This window comes from Misgurnus anguillicaudatus, chromosome 12, assembly GCF_027580225.2.
Source record: "Misgurnus anguillicaudatus chromosome 12, ASM2758022v2, whole genome shotgun sequence".
Taxonomy (NCBI): domain Eukaryota; kingdom Metazoa; phylum Chordata; class Actinopteri; order Cypriniformes; family Cobitidae; genus Misgurnus; species Misgurnus anguillicaudatus.
Window position 1 is genome coordinate 19095109 of NC_073348.2, and position 24243 is coordinate 19119351.

Sequence of the window (24243 nt, forward strand, 5' to 3'; positions counted from 1 at the left end):
TGTATGTCACCTCTATGCTCCTCCTCTTGTTTGTGATTAAGTGCATGTACATGTGTATGTCTGGCCGTGCCATCACTTCTTTTGGGACACACAAGTGTGAGTGTGCGCCAGGGAGTGATTGTGGGGAATAAAGCCCTGCTTGTTTGCAGTGAAACTATGGGTTGTAAGTGAGTGGGGAGATGCGTTTCTGTTTGACTGGGCAGGCTGAATGGGACTATTCAGCAAACCCCCAAACTGCAACCCTCTTTTTTCCCCATTGTCATCCCCTCTTCTCCCTCCTGCCCCATACAGCCCAAGACACAGCGATAGAGAGAGAGAGGGAGAAAGAGATGTCTGGATGGAAGAGAGAAGTGGGGGTTGGTATGAATGAGGAAAGACCAAATATAGGGACAAAAACAGCTTAAATGTGAGATTCCCCATTTCAGAACCACAAACTTTTTAGCGCTTGTTGTCATTGGTTAGCCAAAATATGAATGGTGAAAGGTATACCGCAAGTGTTTGTCTTAGGACCGTTTGAGTTTGTTTAAATTAGTTCATAAACAAAATGGTTAATGCTTTTTTACATTATAGAAATACATATCATAGTCATAACAGATTCCAACTATGCAAGGTCTGTTTCAAATGCAGTTGTCCAGTTTGCCACCAGGGTGTTGCAATAAAAATTCATGTTTATTGTATATATTGCAAATAGTTATTTTTTTAATACTGTAATGGAGGAGAGTTTGAATACAGTTTTGCAGATGACATCTGATCTTATTAACATGTTTATACTTGCAGTTACCTGAACAATAACATCTGGCTTACTGACAGAGACATTTAAAGGTAACTCTACCCGTCTCCGAGTACTTAAGTTTCTATCGCAGCAGTAATGCAGTATGCAGTATGTACAATAGCTACAACATCTGTGTTTGCATACTTGCCAAAAAGTGTTTCTGGCCTTACACCTGTTTTACACTGCCTATGTAAAAGACTCACAATGGCTCTAACCTGTTATGCATGGTGAAATTAATCCGTCCCATTCAAATTGTCAGGGTGAAACAGGTGTAACAGTGTGCTTTTACCAGTTTTATCACTGTACGTTTTTTTTTACACACATTTGATACTTTTTGGGGAAATCAAGCTATGAATCCACATAAATTATTTTAATTTCACCAGAAACTTTGTATTTCAGTAATAATTTCTAATAGACAATACAAATACAAACTTTCAGATTTCTGTTAAAATTCCCCCAGGACAGTGTCTATATATTGCCAAGTTATTGTATTGCAATAAAAGAAACAATCACAAATGAAAGGAAATCGCAACTGAGAGAAAGATTGCATGGCTTTGATCATACATAAGGGACGTGTTTGACAAAGTTAATCCCAACTTTTGCTTAGGTCTTTGTTATGTACACAGCTATGCTGACATCAATCTGTGCCTGTGCTTTTCCTGTGGTCACAGTCTGGAAAGAGACATGAAAGGAATCCTGTTTTTACAATCAGGCATTTCTCGACATGTTCATCATTTTAATATCGTGAACATTTATTTGAAACATTTTATTAGACAAATGATTTATTTAAGGATTGTTCAATCATTAAAAGATACAGCTTAAAATTGAGATTCCCCATTTCAGGACCACAAACTTTTAGCGCTGATTATCATTGGTTAGCTAAAAAATGAATGGTGAAAGGTATACCCCAAGTGTTTGTCTTAGGACCGTTTGAGTTTGTTTAAATTAGTTCATAATCCTGTTTTTATAATCAGACATTTCTCGACATGTTCATAATTTTGATATCGTGTAACATTTATTTGAAACATTTTATTAGACAAATGATTTATTTAAGGATTGTTCAATCATTAAAAGATACAGCTTAAAATTGAGATTCCCCATTTCAGGACCACAAACTTTTAGCACTGGTAATCATTGGTTAGCTAAAATATGGATGGTGAAAGGTATACCCCAAGTGTTTGTCTTAGGACCGTTTGAGTTTGTTTAAATTAGTTCATAATCCTGTTTTTATAATCAGACATTTCTCGACATGTTCATAATTTTGATATCGTGTAACATTTATTTGAAACATTTTATTAGACAAATGATTTATTTAAAGATTGTGCCATCATAAAAAGATACGGTATAATTATAGCTTACGAGAGATAACAGGATTGACTATAACAGAGCTGACAGTTTTACAATTTAAAAAGTCTTGTGAATTTTATTTGTGAAACCACAGGTGGCACTTGAAAATAATTTAATGTGGATATTTTTGTATCTATCTTTCATCTTTCAATTGTTTTTTTGTACAAAATAACATATAGATTTTTTTATTGTAAATTAATAGCTAACTTCCTAAAAGTAAAAATTAATTGATTTCACTTGAATTTTAATTTTTGATATGACCTTACTCGGTCAATATTAAAGAATTCAAGGTCATATATATTTCACAAAACGTTCTTTACATTACGTAAGATGATTTCAGGTAATAAAAGCAAATGAAAAAAAATAACTTGAGTTGGATTTTCACATACTGGGTTCCAAATACAATAGGCCTACATAAAAAGTGCTATTTAAATAATTAAAAATGACAAATGACATAGCTGGTTTAAGGGTGTGCGTGCGATCGAGACTCAACACAACGTCTCCTTCTGTGGGAAAGTCTGGGTGCGATTGGATGCATATGTGAAAATGTATATGTGTGTGTGACCATGTGTGTATATGTCAGAGAAGTGAACCTTCGTGCCTGAGCCGACTCGCTTTGATCCTGTTCAGCGGTCTGAAACCGTTTTCCTGGGCTGCCAACAGACACGACACATGCACACACATGTACACACATACACCAGCTCGATTCCTATTGACACACCAGACGTCTTCCCACGAAGAATCACCGCAAACCGGCCGCAGTCGGGCACACATGCACACGTTAAATAGTCTTCATTCACGCAGACCACTGGCACACTGTGGGAAACATGTACATCAAAGCTTTGCTGGATCTCCACAGCTGGGAGACTCATCTAGGTTCATGACTCAACACGTACAGTGGTGTTCGAAAAAATAGCAGTGTACTAATAAAAGTGAGAAAAGTGCAAAATTTTGTTTATTTTCTTATTTTAAAATGTATTGAAATCATTACAAATGCAATCAAAGCATTAGGAAAATATATCAAGTCTGTCTCGTTCTTTTAAAGAAGGCAAATAAAATAAATATTAAGCTTTTCAAAAAAATAGCAGTGGAAACATTTTTCTCTGTAGACGCTAAAAACTGAAGAAAATTCTTAAGATTTATCTTCACATGAAACTATTGAATTATTCATATTTAGTTGCATAACCCCTGTTGTTGATCACTGCTGCACATCTGTGTCAAATCGAGGCAACCAACTTCTGGCACCTAGAAAGATATTTTAGGACAGGATCCACAGTTCCTGTGAATTAGGTTTTGCATCAGAAAATGCATTTTTAATGTCACTCCACAAAATTTCAATGGGGTAGAGATTAGGAGGTTGAGCTGGCCACTCCATAACCTCAATCCTTTTTGTCCTCTTGCTTGTGTTTTTGGGGTTGTTGTCTTGTTTAAACCCCCATTTCAGGGGCATTTCTCTTCAGCAAAGGGCAACATAATCATATCATAAAGTATTCTGATGTATTCAAACTGATCCATGTTCCCTTGCGTACGATAAATAGACCCAACACCATAGTATGAAAAACATCCCAATACCATCATTTTTGCACCACCATGCTTAAAGTGGATATTTTAACAAGACTTTTTAAGATGTCAAATAAATCTTTGGCATCCTCATAGTGCATATGTGAAGTTTTAGCTCAAAATATTATTTAGATAATTTATTATAGCATGTTAAAATCTAGGAGTGAGCAAATGTGCCGTTTTTGGGTATGTCCTTAAAAATGCTAATGAGCTGATCTCTGCACTAAATAGCAGTGCTGTGCTTGGATAGTGCAGATTAAGGGGCGGTATTATCCCCTTCTGACATCACAAGGGGAGCTAAATTTCGATTACATATTTTTTCACATGCTTGCAGAGAATGGTTTACCAAAACTTAAGTTACTGGGTTGATCTTTATCACATTTTCTGGGGATCCAATTATAGCACTTAAACATGGACAAAGTATTTTTTATGATTTTAAGACTTTTATGATGTGTCCCCTTTAATAGTCTTTACAGTGTACTGTGGCTTGAATTCAGTAACTGGGGGTCGCCTGAGGTTCTGTCGATAACCACTAGACCCCAAAAAGAAGAATTTTACTCTCATCAGGCCACAAAATGTTAAAGCATTTTTCTTTGGGCCAGTTGATGTGATTCTGCACATGCACTTTTTTAACAATGGTGCTTTACGGGGACTTCTTATCAGACGTCTTCTGACTGTCATAGTATTTGCAGATCATCTTAAATAATCTTTAATCTTTCTAGAGGCGATGAACAGCTGAATCTGGCATGCCTATTCTTTGATCTGTTTTATCACTAGTTGCTTGTTTTTTTTTTCTTTTTTTTGTTTGTTGCCATTTTACAGCATTTGAGATGATTTTTGCATTTTTTGTTGCATTTCTTTATAAGTTTTCCCCTCTCTAATCAACATTTTAATCAAATTATGTTGTTTCTCTGAGCAATGTGCGAAACATTTGCTTCCACTCTTTCTTAATAAAAGACGTAAAGGACCTGTTTTTTACAGAATGACCTAAATTTCTAATTAATCTTCACACTGCTATTATTTTATTTTGCGACTCGGCGCAGTAACACCCTCCCTCTCCCATTATGAGAGTGAGAAGGGGAGCGGACTTTTCAGGCGAGTCGGAGTACTCCTAAAAGTGCTATTACGCCATAAAATATAGTTCCTCTTTTAAATCCGCTTAGAAAAGCGCTACATTTTATTTTGTACCACCAAACTTGCTCGTATAACTACTCGTCTTAAATAGGAAAAACGTTGATGTGTTTGGTCACTTCTAACTTTATCTCTAAATGGTACCATTGAATGAATGGGGCTAAGCTAAATGCTATCGAAGTGTCGCAGCGCGCTCCAGCGCTTACGTGCACGCACACAGATGATAGAGGGATGTATCAACAATTCTTAGTTAAGGTAATAACATATTTTAATATTGAAAATGAGTAGACTATTCCTTTAATTGATCACACATTTTATTGTCTGCCAGCTAAAATAATGTCTGATCACTTAATAAAATCAATGACATTGTCAGAACAAACTGTATATTTCAGAGTAATAAATCTGAATAAACATTAATCCTATTCATCTTGTGCGCACACTATAAAAAGTGAAAGTAAATACTTCAATTTGTAACCTCTAAAAGTTGATGAAGCTTAATTTTTTCAAGTGTTACCAATTAAAGTAATTTTTAAGTGAATCCAACTTTTTACAGTTTATTACACCTATATGCTGTTGTTATTTTTCTAAGTAAACTTGACTGACTTTATACTAAAATGCCTCAAGTTTCTGTTATCTAATGCATAACATACAGTTTGGCTTATATATTTAAATAGTTCCCTAGGGCTGATCACTGTACATGGTTATCTATGGCTATAAACTGTTTATGTGAGGGTGTGTACGAGCAGGTGATGTAGTTCTGGAACGGAAGGTCACTGAAAGCCGTCAGTTCCTTTTTCCTCTCCGGATATTCCCAGCATTCTACCAGCAGCATCACTAGCCGTGAATTCTGGGAAAAGGGTGCAGGAAGCCTGGCTGGGCTGCTTGGGACTTTGCTCAGATTGGACTATTTTTGCCCGGATGCAGGATCAGCCTTATCTGGTCGAGTATATTGATCCAGCCTTATAATAAGACCCCTAAAACTGGTCACAGATCAGTTGAAAGGGCAAGTTCTCACAATGCCACAAAGACTACAGCTGGTGAGAAGAACCCTAACAGTGGGCAAATACTGACATCTGTTGGCTACAGTCAGTAGAGGAGTACAGGGGCAACTGGTGCACAGTAACACTGTACAATAAGGTTGTATTGTTTTAATGCATTAGCTAACATGAACTAACAATGAACAATACTTCAACAGCATTTATATGAATTCATGTAAATTTCTGCATTTATTAATAAATTTTTTTAACATGAGGTAAGTCACAATGAACTAACATGAACAAATGCATTGGCAAAGATTAATAAATGATAGAAAAATTATATAACTTCATGTTAGCAAATGCATTTAGGTACTAATATTAAAGGTGCAGTGTGTAAAAGTGGCATCCACTGCTCACCTCTTGCTTTTGAAACTCATAGAGAAGCTTTTCAGGAGCTTTGTTTTAAAAATTATTATAAATGATGAATAAATGACTATGAATGAATGTTTAGGTCTTTATTTGTGTTATTACTAAAAGTTAATGGCTGCTGGAAACTGATCCATGTTGCGCTTTGTGTTGCTTCTTCATGTCACTCTCAGTTCACATTCAGAAACTCGCCGTCTCCTGCAGACATCGAAACACAAAATTGAACCTTGAGGCAAATACACTGAGATATATCTCAGCTATAAAGCTTCATGCAATAATCAAAACAGATGCTCCAAATCCTGTTACACATTTTACACCTGATTTAATACTCCAAAACCTGAAATGGATTTGTATTCTCTCTATAAACAAGTCTTTGAACGACTGATATCAATGATAATGCCTGAAAAATAAGCTAATTCTTGTGGGTTTGCGTTACCATCTCTCATCATAACGCCGCAGTACTCGTTGCACTCTTTCTCGCTGTAAAATTTGTTTCCGTTGCCCTTGCAGCCTCCGTATTTGAAGGACACACACTTCCCAGTGGCTGCATCAAAGGCCCACAGATCTGTGTATGCTTTACAGGGACCAGAGTCCATGGGGAGTCTACAGGCAGCTAGATGGACAAAACAAAAGTATTACTGTACAATTATGCATTTGGATGGGTTTATTCAAAGGAACTTATAGTGCATTACAAGCTATTTGTATACATGTCTGTGATCAAACTCATGACCCTTGTGCTTTTAATGCAATGCTTTACCAGTTGAGCTATAGGAACGCTATTACAAATTATACCACGGGGCTAATGAATGCTTTATGAATGCTGATTGGTTAAGAAATGTTCCACAGGTATGCATGCATTATTGCATGGGTATGCATACCAGCACAGCATTGTCTTAGCAATTTAACCATGCTATAAGCAGAATAATTGACTATAATTGATAAATAATGCACACCCGTCGTCAATTATTCCATACGTATTACACAGTATTATATATTAGGACCACACAAAGAGAAACAATGATCTTCAAAGAATACTTTAAATGAAAAAAAAGTTTCTTTTATAACTTACTCTCCACAATGTTGTGACTTGTATGCTTATTGTATGTTATTTGTTCATTAAAATACAAAACGATTTTTTGCTGAATAATAGCTGGTTCCTTTCTATATTTTTTGAGCTTATCATAAGTATGAACTTTGATTGTATGGACAAAAACACCTTTATTTTTGAAGAAAGTGAGTGAATAATTCCCAACGCAACCCAATTAATACCACAGTACAGAAATGTGAGTGAAACGCCCAGACACACACGCACTTACCCTCAGTGCGACAGGTCTGCAGACACTCCTTCTCTGTCACAAAGTTGTTCTGGTTTCCCATACAGCCTCCAAAAGTGAACAGTTGACAGGTCATGATGGAAGAGTTGTAATGATAACGCTGGATCATTCCAAAACAAGGCCCAGAATCCACCTGTGCCTTACAGGCCTCTACACACACAAACACACTGTCATTAAAATAAAGGAACACTTTCTTATATTTTTAAACACCATTTCAGACATTCAGTGATAATCTATCTATTTGGGAATATCCATTTAGCCTTTTAAACACCAGCCCAAGCACATTTTCCTCTTCATTAGGGCTGCATTTTGATTAATCGCGACTAATCATTTGCAAAATAAAGCAATTATCCCCGCAAAGCAGCGGGTTAACAGTGCTTTTTATAACTCGTGCCTAACAATGTCCCTTAGCTGTTATAAAATGCACTGTCCCCCCACTGCTTTGCGGGGCTTATTGCATTTATTAAATGATTACTTCATATGCATAGCAGGATTTCATAAAATAAAACACAAATAAGGTGTAATTATATTAGTACAAATATTACTCTTCCACCAAACAAAGTAGTTCCTCAGAATCAAGTGTGGCTGAAACAGAGCGCAATTCCCAACCAACACAGACGCCAAGAATGAAGAATCAGAACGGGCCGTTTTATAATAAAGGTTTTTGTTTACATCATTTATGTGTGTGTACTGTATATGATAATTATGTATAAATAAATACACACATGTAGATATTTAAGAAGTATTTTGTGAATATACATTTTTATATCTATATATAATTTATATTTATATAATAATAATAATATATATATATAATTTTTATATATATTTTTTTCTTAAAATTATACATGCATGTGTTTGTATTTATATATACATAATTATTATACACACTACACACACATATATGATGGAAACTAAAACTTTTATTTTGCAAACAATTAGTCGTGTTTAATCAAAATGCAGCCCTACTCTTCATGATTGCTGCATGAAAACCAGCTCAGCTAGGCACAAAAAAAAAACTAATCTGGCAACACAGGTTATAGTTTATAAAAGTATTTTAAACAACATTTTAAATATTCTGAAGTGTATATGACCTCCTACTGGGGGATTTCTACAGGCATATATTGTATTTAACATTAATAAAATGGTTTTTCCAGTCCTTGATTCTGATTGGTCAACAGCTGTGGCATATTTAAGATTAAAACACAGCTGCACCCAACGATTCTGTGTATCACTGCGCAAACATTCAGTTGCTATTTACAGTTGGTCAGGACCTATTTTTTTCCAGCGGAAGGAAGACTTTTAGTGATTTTACTTCTTGAAATTTGAGTTTTTGCATTAATATTTGTATTGTGTGGTAACCATTTTATAAAAGCAACAAGGTACTCAAAGTTAGTGCTTTATTGTGAATAAGTCATGTCTTATTTCACCAGCGTCGTGTCTAACACCCCTCACCTGTAACTTTTTCCACGATACAGCACAGCCTATTGTTTACTTGCTTGTCAAATATATTGTACTGCAAACATGTACATTTATTTTATTAGAAAAATAGTAAAATAAAATAAAATAAAATAAAATAAAATAAAATAAAATAAAATAAAATAAAATAAAATAAAATATAAAATATAAAATATAAAATATAAAATATAAAATAAAATAAAATAAAATAAAATAAAATAAAATAAACCAAGAGTACAGGCCTACATTTTTACATATATGCAAAGTGTGACTACACTGAAGATGGTAAAATATAACACATAACTATAAATTAACTTAGGCTATACACTGTCACCCATATATTTATATAAACTTTATTTGAAAAATGCTAATTTAGATACATAATTGCGCACTTCAAAGTATAAAATTAGCACTTGGGCAGCACTTTTACTCACCAGGTCCTTTAAACATGGGCGTGTCATCACCCGACCCCTCATCAGCGGCCGGGAGAACCACATTTCTCCTCGCCCTCTTTTGTAAATGGATGAAATCACAAGATTAATAATATGTGATAGGACTGTTAAAATTTTTTACCTATAATGAAAACATGTTTTTTTAAAGGGCACCTATTATGCAAAATCTACTTTTACAAGGTGTTTGGACATAATGTGTGTTGGCAGTGTGAACACAACCACCCCACAATTAAAAAAAAATTCACTATCCTCTTTAAACCAAAGCAGTCTCATTAAACATGCTGTTTTGACCTCACATTGATAAAGCCCCGCCCACTTACAGTCCAGCATTACCATAGTTTTCACCCTCAGCGAGTTGAACTCTGTCCACTATATACTATTGTCTCAGACTGTATAAATCAGATCTGTTTTAATTTAAACATTAAAACAGCCCATTTTTGCTCCCACCCAACTAGGAGCATTTTGGACATGCTATTATAAATGATCTGTGGGGTATTTTGAGTTGAAACTTCACAGACACATTCTAGGCACACCTGAGACTTATATTACATCTTGTACAAAGGTTATAAGTTCTTGTTTTTGTGTGCTATCCATTCAAATGCATGTGCGTGTACTTTAAATGACAAGGAGCTCTTTACCTGGACCTGCGGCTCTGGCATGACCTGCTCACCTGGAACGCATTCACCTGATAGCGCAAAATAAAATAATAATAAAAAAAAAACAGAAATTAAGGCAAGGTTTGAAAAATGGGTGTGTGTTGTTTGTGTGTCATACCTTTGTTTTTTTTAATAATTATAGTATCTTCACTCATTCCCAGTTCAGCCACCAGAGCCTTGAAATCGGCAATGAGTGTGGGTCGCAGCTCCATGGTGCGGCCTACAGGGGGCAGTGTTTTTAATTTTTATAAAATATATATTAAACTAAACATTTATTCCTTCAGAGATCAGTTCTGGTTTCTTTACCGTAGAGTTTTACAGATGTAGTTTTGTCACCTCCTGCCTTCTGTTTATACATCACCACTAGTGCATACTCATCATAGTTCGTGTGTACTACATAGGCATCAACATCAGCATTCCACTCTACACAAGGAGAGACACACAAATAATCAATAATTTAGGTTGCACAAAGACACTGTATGCCGACTGTGAAGTTATACCTACTGGAAACATGATACTTGAATCTTCCAGGTGTTGTGGTTGTCTTATATTCTCCACTGATGGACTTACAGGTTCCATGCCTGCAAAAATGCACATAAGGATTTACATATAGATGTTAGTTTTTCACTCTATTCAGCTTAATTATTTTTAACATAGAAATGTAAATGCAGGACACGCAAGCACCTGTTTTGCAGAACACTAGTGTACCTGGATGAAATGCGGGTCATGCTGATGGTCTCTGATGATCCAGAGGACTTCAGCTCCAGAGAGCCAATAGCTACGTCTCCCTTATGACGCTTGAGCCATTGACAGTTGGACGCCATTGCTACATCATACCATTTTCCCATAAACTTCAGGAGGGAAGAGATGGTAGACGTAGATCAGATTAAGAGAACTTACAGTAGTGCCACATTCAGGTGCATAGATAGATATAGAAATTAATGGATAAAAGCGTCCAACACTTTGAGAAATGCTGGGTTATTTTCAACTAAGCGTTGGGTCAAAAAGAAACAAACTAAGCCTCTGTGTTAAATTAACCTAGAAAATGTTTATATTTGACTTGAACAATGGGTTAAAAACAACCCAGCATACACTGTTAGAAAAAAGGTACAAAACTATACCTTTTATGTCACTGGGGCTGTACACTCATATAGATTCATTTTACTTTAGAATATAAAAATATTATACCTTAAAGACCTTTTGTGTACCTTAAGGAAAAATCTTGTATAGTTACATTTTAGGGGTACAAAACAGTTAACTGTACCTTTAAAGGTGCACAACACCATCAGAACTAAAGGTAAAGGTGTAATTTGGACGGTACCCTTTGAAAAGGACCATTTAGGTACAGATATGTATTTGATACGAATATGTATCTTTGAGGTATACTAATATACTTTAAGGAACAAAGTTTAATTAAAGGTGCCGTGTGTTAAAAGGATCTCTTGACAGAAATGCAAAATAATATACAAAACTATATTATCAGGGGTGTATAAAAACTTTTTATAATGACCCCTTATGTTTTTATTACCTTAGAATGAGACGTTTTTATCTACATACACCGAGGGTCCCCTTACATGGAAGTCGCCATTTTGGGCCGCCGTCAGGGCCGGCGTCAAGGGGGGGCATTCGCGGGCAGTGCCCCCCGAACAGATTGTTGTGCCCCCCAACAAAGTTTTTTATTACTTTAATATATATCAAGAATAATTCAAATAAATTAAACATTGAATGTTTCATGACTTGTAATGTAATCAAATGAGGAAAATATAGTTGATATATGTTTTCTTTAATTAAAATAGACCAGTTTCTCTGATTGGATGTATTGTCGCGTCTCACCCGTCTTATGTTTTTAGCATATTTGTGACTTGATACTAGCAACGTGTTTTTTCGCTGCATTTTATGGATCGTGTAAAATATGGATATTAGAACATTTAGAACGAACCAGCACCGCGTGCTTCATGCAAACACAGACTGGCTCAAACTTAGAGATTAGAGGTCGAGGTGGAATTTACAAATCTACAGGACACTGTTTTAAGGAAGTTTAATGTTCTTACACGCCGTCTTCAGCTATTTTAAAGGTAAGTTAGGGATGTTTTAAATTACGTACGCTTAAATGTGAAGTGTGGCTATAGACCGTTAACAGCATTACGACATGATTATGGTAAAGCGGCTTTTTTAAAGCTAGGACGCGGTGTGCGCTGCGCTATGAAACCCATTCATTTCAATGGCTTGCGCCACGCGAGGGCGGTTTGTTGTTGCGTTGAGCCAAGCGCGAGCGCAGCGGAGCTCAGCTTGCGCTCACGCCGCGGTCGAAGTTCAATAGTTTTGCGCATAGTTTGTGGTCTTTTGCACTTTATACGGGAAATGAGCTGACAGTCTGTACTAGTTGTATGAGTGTGTGCTTGCTGTATTTGTTGTTTTAATGTCTTGTTTTTGCAAGTTATTGTTGCTATTGCATGCCCCCCGTTGGAAGCCGAGTGCCCCCCTGTTAGTTATGGTCTGGCGCCGGCTCTGGCCGCCATGTTTCTACAGAAGCCCTTAACGGACAAACTTTTTTTGCTAAGTTGTCTCCGTCAATTGCATGTTTTTCCAGTGGCGGCTACCGTAGCTTCTCTATGTATATACCAAAAGCGAGGGGTGAGCAGTGGACTGAGCTGTTGGTTGAAATTTGGAACCTCACCACTAGATAACGCTAAAATTTACACACTGCGACTTTAAGGGTTGGGTTCGTCCCTTGTTTGACTCATTATTTTGTAAAGCGTACTTTACCCCAATTCACCCAAAGTAGTTTTGGAGGTAGCCCCCCACAATAAAAATAAGCAATTACAACTTTCCAATATTTATACAGTGATTCATTAAAACACACAGTTGACACTTCAACCACCAATGTTCAAACCAAATGATCCACCCAATAAAAATAATAGCAATAATAGAAGTATTAGTAGTTGTAGTAATAATAACAATAATAACAGGAATACAAATAATATAATATAATTATAATATAATTATAATTTAATATAATATAATATTGTATTATATAATATTATAAAAAATATATATATATTATAAAAACAATAATAATATATATTATTAAAACAATAATAATATAATGTTATAATTAATAATAATAATGATGATGATAATAATACATCAAAGAGATTGGCAAAAAATATGTTGTCAACAAAACTTCGTGGTGAAAGATTATGATGTTGCCTAATTATTTACATATTGTGCAACAGCCAGTAAGAGACGATTATGATCACTGCTGGGGCATGTTGTCATGAAAAATCACCTTTTCAGCTTGATTATCTTTCTATATAGATAGTTTTATAGATTTATTACCAATATACTTTATAAAAATAACAACTGATTTTCACTATAGATTATACACCAACTAGCCCCAGCCTCCTCGATTTCATCTGGAGAAAATAACTTGCATATGAGGACTAAACCACCTACCCGGTTCAAATTGAAGTTCTCTTGGGTTTGGAGCAGAGGCTCAGAGTGTCCAGTATTAAGCAGGCCTATGAAGGCCAGCAGTACCAGCACAGTAACACGCATCATTCTGTCTGTCTGTGTGTGATCCCGCTGAAGTTCTGATCTGTAATGCAGATGTACTGCAGGTCTGTCCTCCTCCTCTGGAGAACATCGACCTTACGGTCATCCCCACAAACAAACCAACAAAACAAACAGAACAAAGTTCTTCTTATCTTTCTATTGATTTGAAATTTGTGCATTCTTTTATCTATTTAGTGTAAAAGCCAGTTAAAATACATGAAAATAAAATACTTTATATTCACCACACATGTATGCTGGTTGATAAATCACAGATAAACAGCACAAACCTGTTAGTACTGAATTTAATGTTGCTTTTATTCAATTTGTGTATAAGATAAAGAGCTTGAGGCTTCAGCATTTTATACAATAACATATATAGTCCACATGATCTGCTCTTAAACTATTACTGTAACCTCATGATGTATTATTAAAATTTCCTTTTACCTCCCGTACATCTGGCTACACATGTTTGTCAGTTGCTTCATTATTTTCTCTGCATGTGTCAGTCACATAGACACAACAAAGTTGTCTGCTAATAGATTTACAGTATTACAGTCCATCAGAGCAGAACAATTCATTTATCATTTAATACAAACACTACAAAACCATTTAACACACAAGATAAAAATGTATTCACTGTCAGAAAAAATGGTCCCTAGGGGCGGCACCCATTCGAAAAACACACCTTTGCACCTACAGAGTTTATATAAGTACCTCAGAGGAACATACTGGTATCAAATATATACATATCTTAAATGGTTCATATTAGGATCTTTTTAAAGAGTACTGTCCAAGTGAGAGCTGGGACTACTTTTTTCTAACAATGTAGACATAAAACTTACATATTTTCTATTAGCTCATAATTTGAGATTTTTAATTCCAGAGTGGGGTTCAAAAATATACCATATTTTCCATACTATAAGTCACTCTGGAGTATAAGTTGCATCAGTCAAAAAATGCGTCAATAGGAGGAAAAACATACAAGTCGCACTGGACTATAAGTCACATTTATTTAGATAATTATTATTCTTTTGGGAGCATTTTGTTTGAATTTTTTTTCAAGGGTAGGCTACAGGAGCAGCAATAGCGCCCTCTCGTGCCTGTAGATGGTAATGTTTTCTTGTGGTTCAAGGCGCTCTAAGCGAATCCGTGTGACGTTACTTTTTGTTGATGTTTGAACTGTTTTCAGACAAACGGAGCGTAGCTAACACCTCCCCCTCCCTTCCGTGCTTTCATGAACGTGCCCAACCCCCACCACCAAATCCTTCTTGTCGTTTATTGGCTGGAACACTTTGTTATCATTTCTGGTCGTAGGTTTGGCCACTTTGTTTTTATTGCAGTTAGGCTGTCTACAGATATCGCGTTTTTTTACAGTTTGATCAGCGGACAGGCAGCGAGCAGATAGTGAGGAGATGTTTGCTGTATGTAACAAAAAAATGTTATGGTCTAAACCGCGTGAATTCGCTTAGAGCACCTTTCATGTTAGTCAGTATAAATTTATTTTGACATATAAGTCGCACCTGACTATAAGTCGCAGGACCAGTCAAACTATAAAAAAAGTGCGACTTATAGTGCGACTTAAAGTGCGTACAGTAAAACCACCCAATTAATATTTTACAGTAAGGTTGTATTTGATAACATTAATAAATGCATTAGCTAACAATGAACAATACACTATTTATTACTGTAGTCTTCTATCATAAAATTTTATATTAAAACTTTTACACGCATTTTGTACTTATTATTATTTATAAATGTAAAGGCATACAAACTTCTAGGTTTACAGGTAAGTGGAGACAAAGCAGCATGAATGTATATAAACAGAAATAAATATGTAAAAGAGAAAAGTTTGGATATTGTGTGACATGTTGTCGTGAAGCTGAAGAGAAACAGGTACTAATAAAAAAAGAAATGTGTGATTACAAACATGTATAGGCAGTTGGGTTCGTCCCGTTATTGACTCAATATTTCTTAAAATGTACTTCATGCCCATTCATGGGCATAAAAAACACTTTGAAATAAAAAACACTTAAAGGTGCAGTGTGTAAATTTTAGCTGCATCCAGTGGTGAGGTTGTGAATTGCAACCAACGGCTCAGTCCACTGCTCACCTCTTGCTTTTGAAACACATAGAGAAGCTACAGTAGCCGCCACCAGACAAACATGTCAACATTGGAGATAACTTAGTTGAAAAGTTTGTCTGTTAAGGGCTCCTGTTGAAACATGGCTGCACAAAATGGCGGCTTCCATGTAAGGGGACCCTCATTCTAAGGCAATAAACACATAACGGTTCATTATGAAAGGTCTTTATACACCCCTGATAGTAATACATTTCTGTCAAGAGATCCTTCTAAACATTACACACTGCACCTTTAACTGTCACCTGGCCCAAATGTTTTTATGTTAATAAAACATAATTAAATGTTAATATTTAAAGATAATATTGACAAACTATACATCATTGGAAAGATAAGGGGTGGTTTCCCAGACAGAGATTAGCTTAAACCAGGACTCGGCCTTAGTTTATTAAGGAAATATAACTAGTTTTAACAAACATGCCTTACTACAAACATTACTGACGTGCATTTTGAGGCAAAACAAAGGGCGCTGATGTATTTTATGATATGTCAGTGCAAGTTGTTTCAAGTTTGGACAGCTCTTACATTTATTTTAGTCTAGGGCTAGTCTAATCCCTGTCCAGGAAACCGCACTAAGTGTCTAGTTTTAAAACTTTTGATACATTTGATTTATAGCCATTTATAGCAATTTTCCAAAATGTCATGGACCTTCATGTGGGTCAACTTGATATTACACTAATATCTTTTATATTATAAATCTTCAAAAATCTTGACAAACTATATATCATTGGAAAGCTCTAAGAACTTAGTTTTTATATTTCAAAACCTTTTTTTTTCAGTATTGTGTTCCTGTATAGTTCAGTGCATTGCGTTAGTAGCACAAAAGGTCATGGTTTCGAACCCAGGGAACACACATACTGATAAAACAAATGTGCACCTTTGGATAAAAGCGTCTGCCAAATGCACGAAAATGTTAATGTAATAATGCAGTGACAGTAATTTATTAGTTTGTGACAATAGTATGCAACAAACCAATGACACCTAGTGGCCTTTGCTGGTAAAACCACTAAAAAAGTGTCAACATTTTTTTTAACTTTAACTTGAAATTTGGATTAAAACTAGTTGAGACTTATGTCTTTATTTTTTATGTCTATATTTACATTTATATTGTTTTTAAATATAAAATATATACCATATTGCGTTATTTGTTTTATTAAAATAAACTTAAACTGCTATATATTTTTCATTTAATATTAACAACTACAGAGCAAGTAGTGTTTTCTAAAAAAAAAGAGACCAAGATTAAGCTTTTAGACCAAACAAAACGCCAGAGCTATGCATTTCAATCAAAATTTTACAGGTGAATAAATGACCAAAAGCCAGTATTACAATTCTCCCTGTGGAGAACAAGAGATATTTTAACTGTAGTACAATACTGTACTGTAAATATAAATTTACCTAATATCCTGATGAAGGGCAGTTGTCTACAATGAAGAAAAAAACAAAAGCACAAAAGTCAGAAATATTGCAAGACATTCACAAATCACACTGCAAAAAATGATTTTCAAGAAAAAAAATTCTTAGTATTTTTGTCATGTTTTCAGTAAAAATATCTAAAAATTCTTAAATTAAGATGCTTTTTCTTGATGAGCAAAACGACCCAAGAAAATAAGTCTAGTTTTTAGATCAAAAATATAAAATTTAATTGATTTTGTGCATAAAACAAGCAAAAAAATCTGCCAATAGGGTAAGCACATTTTTCTTGAATTTAGTGTTTAAGAAAAATGTTCAAGATTTTTTGCTTACCCCATTGGCAGATTTTTTTGCTTAATTTAAGAATTTTTTGATATTTTTACTGAAAACAAGACAAAAATACTAAGAACTTTATTTCTTGAAAATCAATTTTTGCAGTGCATCTGCTTTAGCAAAACAATAAACGCAAGATAAACGTAACACAATCTAATGTCAATTCGTACATTTTACAAGCGGAGTAATTTGTATGAATTTATACAACAAAATGTGTGTTTTTGTACGAGTAGTCTTCGCCCCGTGATGTTGGGTTTAGGGGTGGGGTATCCTTAGTGTTTATTTTCTAACAAGTTTACCTTTTTTAACTTCATAAGAATTTATACAAATTAGCCAACTCGTAAAATACATAAGAATTCCTGTGAGATCAGGTTGAATGAACTACACACTTTCTTGTTGTATTATAAAAATGCTGGGTTTACTTTACCCAAACCACTGGATTCACTGTAAAAAGATTTGTTGGTTCAACTTAAAAAACTAAGTTACGTGGTTGCCTTAAAAATATTAGTCAACTTTAAAAAGTTGTGTAAAAGTTCTTTTGCCAACTAGTTAATTAACTCAAAATTTTAAGGCAAGCAGGTAACTTACTTTGAAGCGATTTTTACAGCATTGTAATTTAACCTATGCTGTTTTTTTTATTAAAGACGGAGTGCATGAAGTTTGAAAGCCAATGTTGACATTTGAAATCACCTAAACAATCACGCCCCTACCCCAATAGAGACAGAGCGCAGCGCGTCATAACCTGAAAACCACGCCCACCGGAGGGAAAAGCAATCCAACCGTCTCCATTGACTTTGTATTGTGAGAGGACGCCTCCTTGTCATTTCTGGCTTATAACAAAAAACTGAATAATGCCTAAAAGCTGCTGTGTGACAATATGTACAGCTAACAAGCCAAAGAACACAGAAATAAGTTTTTATAAGCTGTCGAGCCGTAAAACCCAGCCTTTAAGGAGAATAAAGTGGATCGCCGACTACGTTTCCCCCTATTGGACGCAGTTTTACTAATAGGAGTACTATGAAAAGTTGCCTGTTTCCATTTCTGTTTCTTTAAACGCTCGTTTTTTGAAGTCGAAAGCTTATAAAAACGTATTTGGTTTTTTTTGGATTGTTAGATGTACACCTTGTCACACCGCAGCTTTTAGGTATTATTCTGTTTTTAAGTTTAATCTGTAAATAAGTTTTTATAAGCTGTCGACCCCAAAAAACGACCGTTTAAAGACACAAAAATGGAAACAGGCAACTTTTCATAGTACTTCTATTAGTAGAACTGCGTCCACTAGGGGGAAACATAGTCGGCGATCCACTTTATTCTCCTTAAAGACTGGGTTTTACGGCTCGACAGCTTATAAAAACTTATTTCTGCACTCTAAGAAAGGATGTGTTAATTTTAACACACTGTTTTGTGTTAAACTATTTAACACATTATGTGTTATTTTAACACATTGTGTGTCATTTCGTGTAGAATGTGAGCTTAAATAAATGAAATGGACAACACAAGATGTGTTAAAACAACACAAATTGTGTTATTCCAAAAATAACACAGAGATGTGTTAAGTTAAGGACAACACACTAGATGTGTTGTCCTTAACTAGACACAAGATGTGTTAATTTAACACATTCATTTTAAGAGTGTGGGTTATTTGGCTTGTTAGGTGCATATTGTCACACAGCAGCTTTTAGGCATTATTCAGTTTTTTGTTATAAGCCAAAAATGACAAGGAGGCGGCTTCTCGCAATACAAAGTCAATGGAGACGGTTGGATTGCGTTCCCCCCGGTGGGCGTGGTTTTCAAATTTGCATAACTGCGCTGCGTCTCTATAGAATCTGGACCTTCTTTTGAAAGACCCGCCCCACACATATGTAGACACGCCCCTTACTGCTGATTGGCTACAAGTGTGAGTTGGTAGTCGGCCCGACTCCCTCTTCCTAAGCATTTTTTTTTTTTAATCATGCACTCTGCCTTTAATCAAAAATCCTGGGGTTTTATACCCCTTGTTGGGTCAAATCTAAACATTTTCTGATTTCATTTAACCCAAGGGCTGCATTTGTCCCTTTTTGACCCAACGCTGGATTGTAACTAACCTAGCATCTTTAGGGTGTATTAAAAATAAAACATTTAATTCCTAAAGTGAGTTATTCACTGGAAATGACCGAATAAGTATTTCGGTATGATTGATAGCAACAATTAAATGTAATATGAGCTTGTGCATGCATCAGTGTTAAGTTTGTATACCAGCAGGTGGTGGAGTCAGTATGGATTCTCTGGAGAAGCCTCGTGCTATGGCATAAGCTTTGAACTTCTCTATCAGATCACTTCTTAACTTCTTAGTACGGCCTACGACAAAAAAAGACAGTAGGAACAGCTCACAAAGGCAAACATTGTTCCTAAATGTTTTATATCTAAAGTTCTTACCATAAAGGGCCACTTGTGTGTACTCCTTATTGAACTTCTTGTGTTTGAAGACCAGCGCATACTCTGTGTAGTTCGTCTCCACGACCGTAACATCCTTCACCCTTTTGTGACCTTAAAATTATCATGAAAACCAAACTGTTGGGATTTATTTATTAAATCATGTACTGTACAGATGTGTTTCATATTAAATCTGCTGGGACTCACGGGTACTGTAATAGTTAAATACACCAGGCACAGATGTCTTCTCATAAACATAGACTTTACGCTGGCAGCTGGAGGGCCTACTGTGTATAATCACACACAACAGAGCGAGGAGACACAGGACATTGTTATATTGTAAAAGTAGAAATAATATAAATATATATCATAGAAATACATTTACTTTAAATTCCACATTGTCATATCAACATCCCCATTTTCTTTTGGTTCCACGATGCCCATAGAGATGGTGAGTTTGCTTCTATAGGGAACAAAGCCTGGAGAATCATAGGCGAACCCGACCCGATACCATTTACCTGCAAACTACACATACAAAAAAAAACATTTTACAGGTCAGAGATATTAAATAATAAAATTATTACACTTTACAATAAGGTTATTTTTGTTAAATGCATTAGCTTACATGAACTATCAATGTGTAATGTAGTTTATTGGCATAATCTTAATGTTAGTCAATGCCAATACAACGGTTCATTGTGCATGTTAAAAGATACAAATTTAGATTAATAAAATGTGTTAATAAATGCTTAGATTGACATGAATTAGAATTAATAAATGATAATTAAACACTTTTTGCTATGGTGCATTTGTTATATTGTAAAAAATTCCTTGTTGCAATTTTTAACTTAAATTTACAATTAACTTTAACTTAAGTTCCTTGACTAAATGTTTAGCGTTTAACAAAGGAGTGGCTATAAATTATGAAACTAAAGTTGAATTAGCTCAAGTTATTTATAATTATATGTAAATTCAAGCAGGAATTTTTAAAGTGTACACATGTAATTATCGTAATAATTGTGAATTATGCATAATTACATGCAACTAACCCTAACCTTATAGTAAGTATAGGTAGGGGAGAGTGGGACACCTTTTTGAATTGGGTTCAATCATAGCCAAGACAAAAAAATCATAATTGTCAATTTTTTCAGCTGATATTGTTTTTACAGTTATCATTTTGATTAATTACATTTTCATTTTATCATCATTGTATACTTGAGGCTTAGTTGTAACACTGAGTAAAAATGTTTTCAGTCCTAGCTATCAGTTTCTAATTGTTGACATTGTGTTATGTTTTAGGTCAAAAGAAAATAATTCACAGGAGATTAACTGAGACTCTACTGTCTACTTGCATTGTTACACTTTATACCACGAGGCTGTTGAATGTTTCTTTCTAATTGGTTGAGGAATGTTTCACAGGTATGTTCGATAAACGCACACCTGACCTTTTAAATGTCAAAACCACCAGAGCAATGTTTTAGCAATGTCTGTGGTAACCGTGGTATAAGCAGAATAACTGACTCCGGTCCTTTGAATTAGGTAAGGAATACCTACAATGACCCCTTGAATTATTACAGACTAGTGCAGTGGTTCCCAAACTTTTTCAGTGTGCGCCCCCCGTTGTGTACGGTGCATTCCTTTGCGGCCCCCCAAAGAAAATTTGTGACAAAAAACTTTTTAATAAAAAAAAACATTAAATTATACAAAAAAGTAGTGCTTTTGGTTAGTAGCCTTATTTTTTTAGGTTTAATTACACAAACTTCATGATAAATTAATGTATTTCATAAAATGTCATAAAACTGGGGCCCCCCTGGCCCGGCCCCCAGTTTAAAAAAACTGGACTAGTGCACACCCAAGGTGGTAATGCCACTGTACGGTGGGTGTGCATTGTTTTAATAATACAAAGCACCAGAGTCAATTATTCCTCTTATACACTCTAAAAACAAACGGTGCTAAATAGCACTTAAAGTGGTTCTTGGCTCGTAATCATAGAGGAACCATTTTTAGTGCTATAGCACCCATGAAAAACCATACGGGGGTCCTACAGCATCACTGTAGCACCACATATGGTTCTACATGGTACACCGGTGCTACACAGGTACTTCATATATTGCACTTAAAATGGCACCGTTTGTTTTTAGAGTGACCACGCCACAAACATTGCTATGGTGGTTATTTTAAGACATTTGACAGGTTAGGTGTGCGTTTAACAGAAAAATATTTCTCAACAACCAACAGGCCCGTGTCATAATTGAAAGTAATGCACACCTGCGGTGTAGCGTTCATAATACACCTTCCTTGGGTGTGCATTATTTTCAAATAATTCAACGGACTGTCGTCAAGTATTCCTTACGTAACAGTGACGCCTTAAAATTAAGTCTAACAATAAATGCTAAAAGTGTTCATTGTTAGTTCATGTGAGCTAACGCATTAAATAATCCCAGGGAAAACTTGTAAAGTAACAAAGTGCAAACATTATAACTACTTTTGTGTTTCACAGATAAGAAAACATCATAGGTTTGGTCAGGAAGAACATGAAGAAAATTAAATGATGACAGAATATTCCTGACTGAATAACTATTAATTTATTTCTACCTGTAGAACTAGAATTTACTTTTGTCTAATTTTGTTTAATGTTTTTAAAAAGCTTGTCTTTATAACTGTACACAAATCGGCTCCAACAACCTAACTTCCTAACAAACTTCTCCGTCGTCTTATGCTGCGTTCGCCCGTTATATAGAGGGTATGCACATGACGTAACCGTCGGCGAGAGTGCTGCGGTTACGCCCACTGAGTGGCAAAAGACAGAGCGGCAGCATTTGAGTATAGCGTGACATCGGCGAAAACGCGTTGAAATGGGAAACAGCTGTTGTGCGATAGACTGTACTAACAGATTAAAAAGGAGATGCTTGGATAATGTAACTAAGTATAGTCCACCTCTGCTATCAAGTCTAACTAAATTTAATTTAAGCTGATAATAGTCAGTTTGACTGGCATTTTCGCCGCAGCCCCTATGAAAACCAGCAATTTTGCTGCACGTTTTGCCACTCAACCGGTCGAGCTCTCGCGTGGTCACGTAGGAAAGCGACGTCAATGCATACCCTCTATACTCCCAGTCCACAAACTGTAATTACGAATTCTACGAGGACTTGAACGCTTTTACACGCTGTAATCTTGAAATTACGGTAATTATAATATGGTGTAAATGCAGCCTGTAGAAATCACACGTCCCTTTGCAACATTAATACCTTTAACCTGAGATATGTTCGTCTACACTCACTGTTACTACTGTTAATGCAATCGGTGTCCTAAGACCCCTGAAATTGCCCTACTGTACTGTATATAAATAAGGAGGCAAAAACCTTTACTTGTTGTCAGTATATAGAAAATAAACATTTTTAACAGACATTTTTCAGACGTCTAATTTTAAAACTACCACCACTGCCATTATATTGTAACTAAACACACCTAACACACCAATCTCATACAGATAAAAGAGCCCTTTAAAGTATTTAAGAAAAGTGTCTTTACATAAAGTAAAACAACAAAAACTCTCACCCTTTGAAGGTCAAAGCTTTTCTGCGGTTGGATGCTGGCCTGGGCGTCTATCAGGTACAGCATCCCCAAAAATACAGTCACAAAGGCTATTTTCATGGTTACGTTGAGAGAAACACAAGCTGAGGATTGTCGCCTGTTGAGGGTTCATCAAATGGGATGCCAAGTAGCCCCTCCCCCTAAACAATCCAGCCAATCATGTTCAAGAACACATCTAACAGAGGTACCATTCATAGCATGTAACACACAGAAATACATTTGCAGAAAATATGAGTCATACCATACAGTAAATTAAGTGCAAACTTTCAGCATGATCCACAATAACAAGAATTTTGTCTTATAAAAAAATCATCCAAATGTTATCATACTTTTCTACATGAAGTTTGGTGTGACATGAAAACAAGGCAATTTCTGATATTCAAGACCGATTGCCTGTGAAATTAAATGATGGCCAATATGCATTAATTCAAGTAAAACAGTGGTTCTCAATCTTATTTACGTCAAGGGCCCCCCTATTGGCTACAACAATATTTGAAGCCCCCCGCTCACCAAAAACTTAACCAAACAATAAGAAATAGTTGTTTTGGCTTATTTTGGCTTATTTTCAATAATGAAGTCATTTTAAGCCCTTGCTGGAAATATTTTAGGCCCCCATATGGGCCCCGACCCTTTGCATGGAAAAAATGCATGCCTTTCCAGATGTTATCCTGCTTGCATGCAACATT

The 24243-nt window shown here is 35.5% G+C and overlaps 2 protein-coding genes across 3 annotated transcripts; both read right to left on the minus strand.

Annotated features, from left to right (window-relative positions):
* Nucleotides 1-6287: 6287 nt before the first annotated feature.
* Nucleotides 6288-13746, minus strand: ambp (alpha-1-microglobulin/bikunin precursor). Its single transcript, XM_055208922.2, has 10 exons — nucleotides 13570-13746; nucleotides 10822-10964; nucleotides 10618-10694; nucleotides 10420-10536; nucleotides 10232-10333; nucleotides 10096-10142; nucleotides 9440-9515; nucleotides 7530-7697; nucleotides 6650-6826; nucleotides 6288-6411 (listed from the first exon to the last, which is right to left on the minus strand). Exons 1-10 carry the CDS (start codon nucleotides 13672-13674, stop codon nucleotides 6383-6385), a joined length of 1041 nt encoding a protein of 346 aa, XP_055064897.2. The 5' UTR covers nucleotides 13675-13746; the 3' UTR covers nucleotides 6288-6382.
* ptgdsa (prostaglandin D2 synthase a) lies at nucleotides 13585-23862 on the minus strand. Of its 2 annotated transcripts, none has more exons than XM_073874078.1 (7): nucleotides 23522-23862; nucleotides 20349-20488; nucleotides 20171-20247; nucleotides 19967-20077; nucleotides 19787-19888; nucleotides 17204-17229; nucleotides 13585-15564 (listed from the first exon to the last, which is right to left on the minus strand). In XM_073874078.1, the coding sequence occupies exons 1-6, from the start codon at nucleotides 23615-23617 to the stop codon at nucleotides 17204-17206; spliced, it is 552 nt and encodes a 183-aa protein (XP_073730179.1). In that variant the 5' UTR covers nucleotides 23618-23862; the 3' UTR covers nucleotides 13585-15564. The 2 variants fall into 2 exon arrangements, with proteins under 2 accessions (XP_073730179.1, XP_073730178.1); XM_073874077.1 differs by having other exon boundaries at nucleotides 20171-20250; nucleotides 23522-23846.
* Nucleotides 23863-24243: the final 381 nt, after the last annotated feature.